The sequence below is a fragment of the Protopterus annectens genome, chromosome 9.part0 (genome assembly GCF_019279795.1).
Source record: "Protopterus annectens isolate FY-2018-M chromosome 9.part0, PAN1.0, whole genome shotgun sequence".
Classification (NCBI taxonomy): domain Eukaryota; kingdom Metazoa; phylum Chordata; order Ceratodontiformes; family Protopteridae; genus Protopterus; species Protopterus annectens.
The window spans coordinates 519,281,358-519,293,184 of NC_056743.1; the positions used below are offsets into that span (position 1 = coordinate 519,281,358).

The 11,827-nt window shown below is 35.6% G+C and overlaps 1 protein-coding gene across 1 annotated transcript in view; it reads left to right on the forward strand.

Annotated features, from left to right (window-relative positions):
* Positions 1-1,795: 1,795 nt before the first annotated feature.
* The window catches only part of LOC122810542 (tetraspanin-15-like), a 1,820,183-nt gene continuing 1,810,151 nt past the window's right edge, over positions 1,796-11,827 (forward strand). Inside the window, exon 1 of the mRNA XM_044082123.1 lies at positions 1,796-1,883. Coding sequence (XP_043938058.1) covers positions 1,796-1,883 — 88 coding nt within the window. The remainder of the gene's footprint in view (positions 1,884-11,827) is intronic.

Consider the following 11,827-nt stretch of genomic DNA (forward strand, 5'->3'; position numbering starts at 1 on the left):
CTCTAATGCACATGAGGGTCTATACTAGAACTGCGAAAGTACTATTCACCGAATACGTAAACACTGACACATATTACGTGAACCGTGAATACACCGAATGCCCTAAACCTCAAAATTCAAAAACTCGAACCATCATACTTGTCCAACCCACTACATACTGCCTACCCAGACAAAATAAATAAACCACATACATACACTAAGCAAAACCCTACTTCTAACCCTAAACTAAACCCTACTTCTAACCCTAAACTAAATCTTGCATATACTACCATCTATGCACTTACCTTAACCCACACCCTAACCCTAAGGTCCGTAACTGTTGCACACTTAGCCTAAGAAGCTATACCCAAACAAAATAAATAATTCACATACATACACTTAACAAAACCCTACGTCTAACCCTATGCTAACCCTCACATACATTACCATCTATGCACTTATCTTAACCAGCACCCTAACCCTAAGGTCCGTAACTAATGCACACTTAACATAACAGAGCTATACTGCAGAAGGGCCAACCATGATGAGTCGACATTTTGGATTTCGCTCTTCAGGACGATCAGTGTTTTCACAGTTTGATGAATACGTGTCGACATTTCTGTATTCGGGAAAGTGGACCTTCGTGGTTTTAATAAGAAACCTGCACATGATGGTAAGCAATGTCCAGCTCTAATGCATATGATAAGTATTGTCCAGCTCTAAAACATATGATGATAAGCAATGTCTTGCTAAAGCATATGATGGTAAGTAATGTCCAGCCCTAATGCATATGATGATAAGTAATGTCCAGCTCTAATGCATGTGATGATAAGTAATGTCCAGCTCTAATGCATATGATGGTAAGTAATGTCCAGCTCTAATGCATATCATGATAAGCAATGTCCTGCTAATGCATATGATGGTGAGTAATGTCAAGCTCTAATGCATATGATGATAAGTAATGTCCATCTCTAATGCATATGATGATAAGCAATGTCCTGCTAATGCATATGAGGATAAGTAATGTCCAGCTCTAATGCATATGATGATAAGTAATGTCCAGCTCTAATGGATATGATGGTAAGTAATGTCCAGCTCTAATGCATGTGATGATAAGTAATGTCCAGCTCTAATGCATATAATGGTAAGTAATGTCCAGCTCTAATGCATATGATGATAAGCAATGTCCTGCTGTAATGCATACGATGGTAAGTAATGCTCAGCTCTAATGAATATGATGGTATGTGATGTTCAGCTCTATTGCATATGACGGTAAGTAATGTCCAGCTCTAATGCATATGATGGTATGTGATGTTCAGCTCTAATGCACATGAGGGTCGATATTAGAACCAAATACGTAAACAGTGACACATATTACTCGAACCACGAATACACCAAATGCCCTAAACCACAAAATTCAAAAACTCAAACCGTCATAGTTGTCCAACTCGCTACATACTACCTACCCAAACAAAATAAATAAACCACATATACTAACCAAAACCCTACTTCTAACCCTAAACTAAACCCTACTTCTAACCCTAAACTAAATCTTGCATATAATACCATCTATGCACTTACGTTAACCCACACCCTAACCCTAAGGTCCGTAACTATTGCACACTTACCCTAAGAAGCTATACCCAAGCAAAAAAAATAATTCACATACATACAATTAACAAAACCTTACTTCTAACCCTACACTAAACCTCACATACATTGCCATCTATGCAATTATCTTAACCCGCACCCTAATCCTAAGGTCCGTAACTATCGCACACTTACCTTACAGAGCTATACCGTAGAAGGGCCAACCATGATGATTCGACATTTCGGATTTCGCGCTACACGACGATCGGTGTTATCACAGTTTGATGAATACGAGTCAACGTTTCTGTATTTGGGTAAGTGGACCTTCGCGGTTTTACTAGGGAACCTGCACATGATAGTAAGTAATGTCCAGCTCTAGTGCATATTATGATAAGTAACAACCATCGCTAATGCATATGATGGTAAGCAATGTCCAGCTCGAATGCATGTGATGATTAGTAACATCCATCTCTAATGCATATGATAATAAGTATTGTCCAGCTCTAAAACATATGATGATAAGCAATGTCCTGCTAAAGCATATGATGGTAAATAATGTCCAGCTCTAATGCATATCATGATAAGCAAAGTCCTGCTAATGCATATGATGATAAGTAATGTCCGGCTCTAATGCATATGATGATTAGTAATGTCCAGCTCTAATGGATAGGATGGTAAGTAATGTCCAGCTCTAATGCAAGTGATGATAAGTAATGTCCAGCTCTAATGCATATGATGGAAAGTAATGTCCAACTCTAATACATATGATGATAAGCAATGTCCTGCTCTAATGCATATGATGGTAAGTAATGTCCAGCTACTAATACATATGATGATAAGCAATGTCCAGCTCTAATGCATATGATGGTAAGTAATGTCCAGCTCTAATACATATGATGATAAGCAATGTCCAGCTATAATGCATATGATGATAAGTAATGTCCAGCTCTAATGCATGTGATGATAAGTAGTGTCCAGCTCTAATACATATGACGGTATGCAATGTTCAACTCTAATGCATATGATGGTATGTAATGTTCAGCTCTAATGCACATGATGGTAAGTAATATCCAGCCCTAATGCATGTGATGGTAAGTAATGTCCAGCTCTAATACATAGGATGATAAGTAATGTTCAGCTCTAATGCATGTGATGATATGTTATGTCCAGCTCTAATGCGTATAATGATAAGTAATGTCCAGCTCTAATGCATATGATGGTATGTAATGTTCAGCTCTAATGCACATGATGGTAAGTAATATCCAGCCCTAATACATGTGATGATAAGTAATGTCCAGCTCTAACGCATATGATGGTAAGTAATTTCCAGCTCTAATGCACATGATGGTAAGTGATGTCCAGCTCTAATGCATGTGATGGCAAGTAATGTCCAGCTCTAATGCATATGATGATAAGTAATGTCCAGCTCTAATGCATGTGATGGTAAGTAATGTCCAGCTCTAATGCATACGATGATAAGTAATGTCCAGCTCTAATGCATATGATGGTAATTAATGTCCATCTCTAATGCATATGATGGTAAGTAATGTGCAGCCCTAATGCATATGATGATAAGTAATGTCCATCTCTAATGCATATAATGATAAGTAATATACAGCTCTAATGCATATGATGGTAAGTAATGTCCATCTCTAATGCATATGATGATAAGTAATGTCCAGCTCTAATGCATATGATGATAAGTAGTGTCCAGCTCTAATGCATGTGATGATAAGTAATGTCCAGTTATAATGCATGTGATGATATGTAATGCCCAGCTCTAATACATATAATGATAAGTAATGTCCAGCCCTAATGCATATGATGGTAAGTAATGTCCAACTCTAATGTATATGATGGTAAGTAATGTCCAGCTCTAATGCATATGATGGTAAGTAATGTCCATCTCTAATGCATATGATGATAAGTAATGTCCAGCTCTAATGCATATGATGATAAGTAATGTCCAGCCCTAATGCATATGATGATAAGTAATGTCCAGCTCTAAGTATATGATGGTAAGTAATGTACAGCTCTAATGCATATGATGATAAGCAATGTCCAGCTGTAATGCATATGATGGTAAGTAATGTCCAGCTCTAATGCATATGATGGTATGTGATGTTCAGCTCTAATGCATATGATGGTAAGTAATGTCCAGCTCTAATGCATGCGATGGTAAGTAATGTCCAGCTCTCATGCACATGATGGTAATAAATGTCCAGCTCTAATGCATGTGATGGTAAATAAAGTCCAGCTATAATGCATATGATGATAAGTAATGTCCAGCTCTAATGCATATGATGGTATGTAATGTTCAGCTCTAATGCACATGATGGTAAGTAATGTCCAGCTCTAATGCATATAATGATAAGTAATGTCCAGCTCTAATGCAGATGATGATAAGCAATGACCTGCTCTAATGGATATGATGGTAAGCAATGTCCTGCTCTAATGGATATGATGGTAAGTAATGTCCAGCTCTAATGCATGTGATGATAAGTAATGTCCAGCTCTAATGCATATGATGGTAAGTAATGTCCAGCTCTAATGCATATCATGATAAGCAATGTCCTGCTAATGCATATGATGGTGAGTAATGTCAAGCTTTAATGCATATGATGATAAGTAATGTCCATCTCTAATGCATATGATGATAAGCAATGTCCTGCTAATGCATATGAGGATAAGTAATGTCCAGCTCTAATGCATATGATGATAAGTAATGCCCAGCTCTAATGCATATGATGGTAAGTAATGTCCAACTCTAATGCATGTGATGATAAGTAATGTCCAACTCTAATGCATATAATGATAAGTAATGTCCAGCTCGAATGCATATGATGGAAAGTAATGTCCAGCTCTAATGCATATGATGATAAGCAATGTCCTGCTCTAATGGATATGATGGTAAGTAATGTTCAGCTCTAATGCATGTGATGGTAAGTAATGTGCAGCTCTAATGCATACGATGATAAGTAATGTCCAGCTCTAATGCATATGAATGTAATTAATGTCCATCTCTAATGCATATGATGGTAAGTAATGTCCAGCCCTAATGCATATGATGATAAGTAATGTCCATCTCTAATGCATATAATGATAAGTAATATCCAGCTCTAACACATATGATGGTAAGTAATGTCCATCTCTAATGCATATGATGATAAGTAATGTCCAGCTCTAATGCATATGATGATAAGTAATGTCCAGCTCTAATGCATATGATGGTAAGTAATGTCCAACTCTAATGCATGTGATGATAAGTAATGTCCAGCTCTAATGCATATAATGATAAGTAATGTCCAGCTCTAATGCATATGATGGAAAGTAATGTCCAGCTCTAATGCATATGATGATAAGCAATGTCCTGCTCTAATGCATATGATGATAAGTAATGTCCAGCTCTAATGCATGTGATGGTAAGTAATGCACAGCTCTAATGCATACGATGATAAGTAATGTCCAGCTCTAATGCATATGAATGTAATTAATGTCCATCTCTAATGCATATGATGGTAAGTAATGTCCAGCCCTAATGCATATGATGATAAGTAATGTCCATCTCTAATGCATATAATGATAAGTAATGTCCAGCTCTAATGCATATGATGGTAAGTAATGTCCATCTCTAATGCATATGATGATAAGTAATGTCCAGCTCTAATGCATGTGAGGATAAGTAATGTCCAGTTATAATGCATGTGATGATAAGTAATGTCCATCTCTTATACATATAATGATAAGTAATGTCCAGCCCTAATGCATATGATGGTAAGTAATGTCCAGCTCTAATGCATATGATGGTAAGTAATGTCCATCTCTAATGCATATGATGATAAGTAATGTCCAGCTCTAATGCATATGATGATAAGTAATGTCCAGCCCTAATGCATATGATGATAAGTAATGTCCAGCTCTAATGCATATGATGGTAAGTAATGTACAGCTCTAATGCATATGATAAGCAATGTCCAGCTATAATGCATATGATGGTAAGTAATGTCCAGCTCTAATGCATATGATGGTATGCGATGTTCAGCTCTAATGCATATGATGGTAAGTAATGTCCAGCTCTAATGCATATGATGGTAAGTAATGTCCAGCTCTAATGAACATGATGGTAAGTAATGTCCAGCTCCAATGCATGTGATGGTAAGTAATGTCCAGCTATAATGCATATGATGATAGGTAATGTCCAGCTCTAATGCATATGATGGTATGTAATGTTCAGCTCTAATGCACATGATGGTAAGTAATATCCAGCCCTAATGCATGTGATGGTAAGTAATGTCCAGCTCTAATGCATATGATGATTAGTAATGTACAGCCCTAATGCATATGATGGTAAGTAATGTCCATCTCTAATACATATGATAAAAAGTAATGTCCAGCTCTAATGCATATGATGATATATGATGACTAGCTCTACTGCATTTAATGGTAAGTAATGTCCAGCCCTAATGCATATGATGTTAAGTATTGTCCAGCTCTAGTGCATATGATGATAAGTAACGTTCAGCCTTAATGCATATGATGATAAGTATTGTCCTGCTCTAGTGCATATGATGATAAGTAATGTCCAGCTCCAATGCATATGATTATAAGTAATGTCCAACTGTAATGCATACAATGATAAGTAATGTCCAGCTCTAATGCATATGATGATAAGTAATGTCCAGCCCTAATGCATATGATGGTAAGTAATGTCTAGCTCTATTGCATATGATGGTAAGTAATGTCCATCTCTACTGCATATGATAATAAGTAATGTCCAGCTCTAATGCATATGATGATTAGTAATGTCCAGCCCTAATGAATATGATGATAAGTAATGTCCAGCCCTAATGCATATAATGGTAAGTAATGTCCAGCTCTAATGCATATGATGATTATTAATGTCCAGCCCTAATGCATATGATTGTAAGTAATGTTCAGCTCTAATGCATATGATGATTAGTAATGCCCAGCCTTAATGCATATGATGGTAAGTAATCTCCAGCTATAATGCATATGATGATTAGTAATGTCCAGCCTTAATGCATATGATGGTAGGTAATGTCCAGCTCTAATGCATATGATAAAAAGTAATGTCCAGCCCTAATGCATATGATGATAAGTAATGTCCAGTTCGAATGCATATGACGATAAGTAATGTCCAGCCGTAATGCATATGATGGTAAGTAATGTGCAGCTCTAATGCATATGAGGGTCTATATCATATGAGCAAATCGCACAAATTGCGAACGCTCATAATATCGAACGTACCGGACCTCGAACTTCCTGTTGTGAGAGGCTGCGCCCCCCACACCCCCCACTAAATATATATTCCAACTCCGAGATCGCACTACAGTGAGGAAAGGGCAAATATCCCATTCTTCACTGTACCACAATCTCAGAAAAAGCACATTGAGGTCCTATAAGTTTAATATTATGAGTGTTCACAATTTGTGTTTCGCTCATATGATATAGACCCTGCATATGATGGTAAGTAATGTCCATCTCTAATGCACATGATGGTACGTAATGTCCAGCTCTAATGCATATGAGGGTAAGTAATGTCCATCTCAAATGCATATGATGGTAAGTAATGTCCAGCTCTAATGCATATGATGGTAAGGAATGTCCTGCTCTAATACATATGATGATAAGCAATGTCCAGCTATAATGCATATGATGGTAAGTAATGTCCAGCTCTAATGCATATGATGGTATGCGATGTTTAGCTCTAATGCATATGATGGTAAGTAATGTCCAGCTCTAATGCATATAATGATAGGTAATGTCCATCTCTAATGCATACGATGATAAGTAATGCCCAGCTCTAATACATGCAATGATAAGTAATGTCCAGCTCTAATACATGCGATGATAAGTAATGTCCAGCTGTAATGCATATTATGGTAAGTAATGTCCAGCTCTAATGCATATGACGATTAGTAATGTCCAGCCCTAATGCATGTGATGCTAAGTAATGTCCAGCTCTAATGCATATGATCATTAGTAATACTTCCACTTTTTCTTTTGTTTCTGATATTCTGCTGGATATCCATTCCGAATCCATTCTTTATTACATTCACATGCTCATTTCTTTCCAAGCACGTCTTCTGTATCATTGCTATATGGACTCTGCGTCTTAGCCTTTGTCTGTACCTGTGAGACAATTCACATTCCAAAATCATATGTTTACTGTGGCCATTATTATAAGAAGCAATTATTTCCACCTGTTATATGTGACAGCTTCTTTAAATGTCTTTTTCCACTTTTGTGTTAACATGCACTCACTAATGTTTGTCAGGTTGATCTGTTATACAGTTGTTTCTTGTCATCTCCATTTGAAACTATGTCACATTTTACAAGCCTTTCTGTTTTAATGAAAACCTTTTAACAACAACAAAAAAACACACCCATTACCTATTAATTTAAAACAAAACACACAAAACTATGTACATCTTCAAATAATGAAGTTTTGCCCTCCGCATACAAACAATTGCTCCAAATCGACAGCTGCTCACACAGGTGTAACGTAACTTAACATTAAAGTTAATCATGCTAAGATGTAGATTACAGTTTGTGCTCCCACTTACACTGTTTGCTGTCTGTTCTTGTCTTATATTCTTTCCACTTCCAGATGCAAAAAAAAAAAAAAACAGTTTATATGCTTTCAGAAAGCATTAACCTTGGAGACTAATGCCTTTTTCAGTTAAAGTATGATTTAGAAATGTCATGTATATCCTGGTTAAATAATAGTAGCAAGCTCTTAGTACAAATGTCATCATTATTCTGTCTAAATATAGTTAACATCAGTTATGGCAGGTATCACAGCTACAAGTGCTGTTTGAATCCTGATATGGTGTGCGTGGATGCAGCCGTGTCTGGCAGCTAGTACAAATGTCATTATTATTCTGTCTAAACATAGTTAATATAAATTATGGCAGGTATCATAGCTTCGAGTGCTGTTTGATCAATCCTGATATGGTGTGCGTGGATGCAGCTAGTACAAATGTCATTATTATTCTGTCTAAACATAGTTAATATCAATTATGGCAGGTATTATAGCTTCGAGTGCTGTTTGATCAATACTGACATGGTGTGTGTGGATGCAGCTGTGTCTGGCAGCTGTTTTATGTTGCCATTTTCATCTCTGGGAAGCTGTGAGTTGCGTCATGTGATCGAGGTTTACTGATGCTTGTATATTAGGAAGAGACATTTGGTGTTTTAGCCTGGATCCAGGGGAAGGGGGTGGATAAAACTGTGATTTGGGATATTTTGGCAGAGAATAGCTTGTTTATACATCTGCTGAGTGAGAGATGGGAAGGCTGGAAGAATGTGTTATCTCTTGTTGTGATGGCTTGTTGGGCATTTTTTTTTCTGTTTGCTCTCTGTTCTTTTCCTGGCTGCTGCCTTGCTGAAAGGGAGGGAGTTTAAGCTTCAAGTTGCATGTGAAGTGAAGCTTTGCTTCAGGTGCATTGCAAGCCTCTGGTATGCAGTACATAGACACACTAACAGAAACAGATGCTCTCAGGTTGCTATGGTAATGGAGACAGTGTGATGATAATGCTTAATGACTTTGAGGAGCCTCCGAGATGATTCTCGGCAATGAAGTTTTTGGTTTAAACAAGTGGATAGAATAATTTCATGTTGTAGATACTTTCAGATTTAAAGAAGATAAATATTTGTTGTTTTCCCATCAAGCTCACAGATTTGGTACCCAAAATAGAATAGATGAAATATTTGCTGCCCATGATTTACACTCTAAAATCATTAATTTCTCAATCACTCCCTGCCGCTTTTCAGACTACAATTCATTGATACTAAAACTTCAAAATGGGTACAAACCATTAATCTTTAACTCCAGAATTCCAGCATATATAACTAAAATTAAAGAGTTCAAACCCTAGTTATTATCTAAATTGCAGTTCTTCTTAGATATTAATTACACCACAGAGATAAATAAAATAATGATATGGGACTCAATAAAAGCTTACATATGTGGTAAAACCCTAACTTAGTATAAAAAAAATCAGAGAATGGGATTCTGAATTATTAGATCTACAATCCAAACTCTTGTCAGTAAAACCTGACAAAAATCAAAATCATTTGGAGATGAAAAAGAAATTAGAAGTATTAAACAATAAATACAACAAAATTCTAACACATAAAACTAATGTAACTTTAGAAAAACTAAAAGTGAATATCTTGGCCACTTCTTCCAAATATCTACATAATTTATCCACAAGAATCAAAGTACAATCAAAAGCTAATAACATTAAAAGTATCTTCCATGAAAAGAAAGGAAAAAATATCTCAGATATAGGTGGCATTCTTGATGCCTATGGAAATCACTATATGGAGCATTTCCAAAAAGAAAATATACATATCGATCAATTAAATCTAGATGAAAAATGTTATAATATAAAAAAACAGAAAAATTTAAACTAGATCTGCAAGCACCCATAATCCTACAAAGAAATTACAGATACAATAAAAGACGGTAAAAATAATAAAGCACTAGGTATAGATGGCATAATTATGGAAATATATAAACGTTTTCCTTCAAAGATACCATCCCTCTTCCATAAAACTATTAGAAATTCAGTCACAAGCTTTAATACCACCCTCTTGGAGATATTCCTTAATCACACCAATCTTAAAGGAAAACAAATCCCAAAACCTCTGTACCTCATATAGACCTATATCATTATTATATAATGACTATAAGATATTCATGACAATATTAACTAACAGAATGAAAATACCACTATCCAAAACAATAAGTAATGATCAAACTGGATTTATATATCATAGACACACACATGACAATATTAAAAGGATAATTTCTCTTATAGATTATGTCAATAAAGAAAATATAGAAACACTCACAATTGGCTTAGATATATAGAAAAAATTTGATTCCCTAAATTAGGACTATTTATTCAAAATCCTAATGCTATTTGAATTTCCTGCAACATTTGTTCATCTCCTAAAGAATATATATACAAATAATTTAGCGTATGTCAAGTTAGGTCCTTTTACCTCTGAATATATACATATAACAAAAGGCACTAAACAAGGATGTGCCATGTCACTGATTCTATTTGCTCTGGCTATTGAAATATTGGCAGATTCAATTCCTAGCAATATAAAAATCAAAGGAATAGATGTTTAAGAACAATACAACTCTGAAGTAATGTTATTTGCTAACATATTACTATCTAATACAAAATATACATTAGAAGAATAGATATATTAATTGACAAATTTCCCATGACTTCAGAACTCCATTTCAATCAATCACAATTAAAGTTTTATTTTTAAATAAAAAAAAAGAACTGCAGACTAAGGGGGATCACATCACAGGGGAAACAAGAATCTACCTTAAACTATTGAGGAATTGAGTTATGCAAGGATAATAATGAATTAGTCTCAAAAAACTACAATAATATCAAGCTCTGAAGAAGGGTTTTCCCGAAAGCGCTTACCTGTGGAATTTTATTATCTATTAAACGGAGTTTGCACAGCAGTGTCCTGCCTTTCTCTTATTTGCTATTCTAATGCACATGATGGTAAGTAATGTCCAGCTCTAATGAATATGATGGTAAGTAATGTCCAGCTATAATGCATATGATGGTAAGTAATGTTGAGCTATAATGCATACGATGGTAAGTAATGTCCATCTCTAATGCATATAATGATAGGTAATGTCCATCTCTAATGCATACGATGATAAGTAATGCCCAGCTCTAATACATGCAATGATAAGTAATGTCCAGCTCTAATACATGCGATGATAAGTAATGTCCAGCTGTAATGCATATGATGGTAAGTAATGTCCAGCTCTAATGCATATGACAAATAGTAATGTCCAGCCCTAATGCATGTGATGCTAAGTAATGTCCAGCTCTAATGCATATGATCATTAGTAATGTCCAGCCGTAATGCATATGATGGTATGTAGTGTCCAGCTCTAATGCATATGATGATTAGTAATGTACAGCCCTAATGCATATGATGGTAAGTAATGTCCAGCTCTAATACTTATGATAAAAAGTAATGTCCAACTCTAATGCAGATGATGATATATGATAACTAGCTCTACTGCATATGGTAGGTAATGTCCAGCCCTAATGCATATGATGTTAAGTATTGTCCAGCTCTAGTGCATATGATGATAAGTAACGTTCAGCCTTAATGCATATGATGATAAGTATTGTCCTGCTCTAGTGCATATGATGATAAGTAATGTCCAGCTCAATGC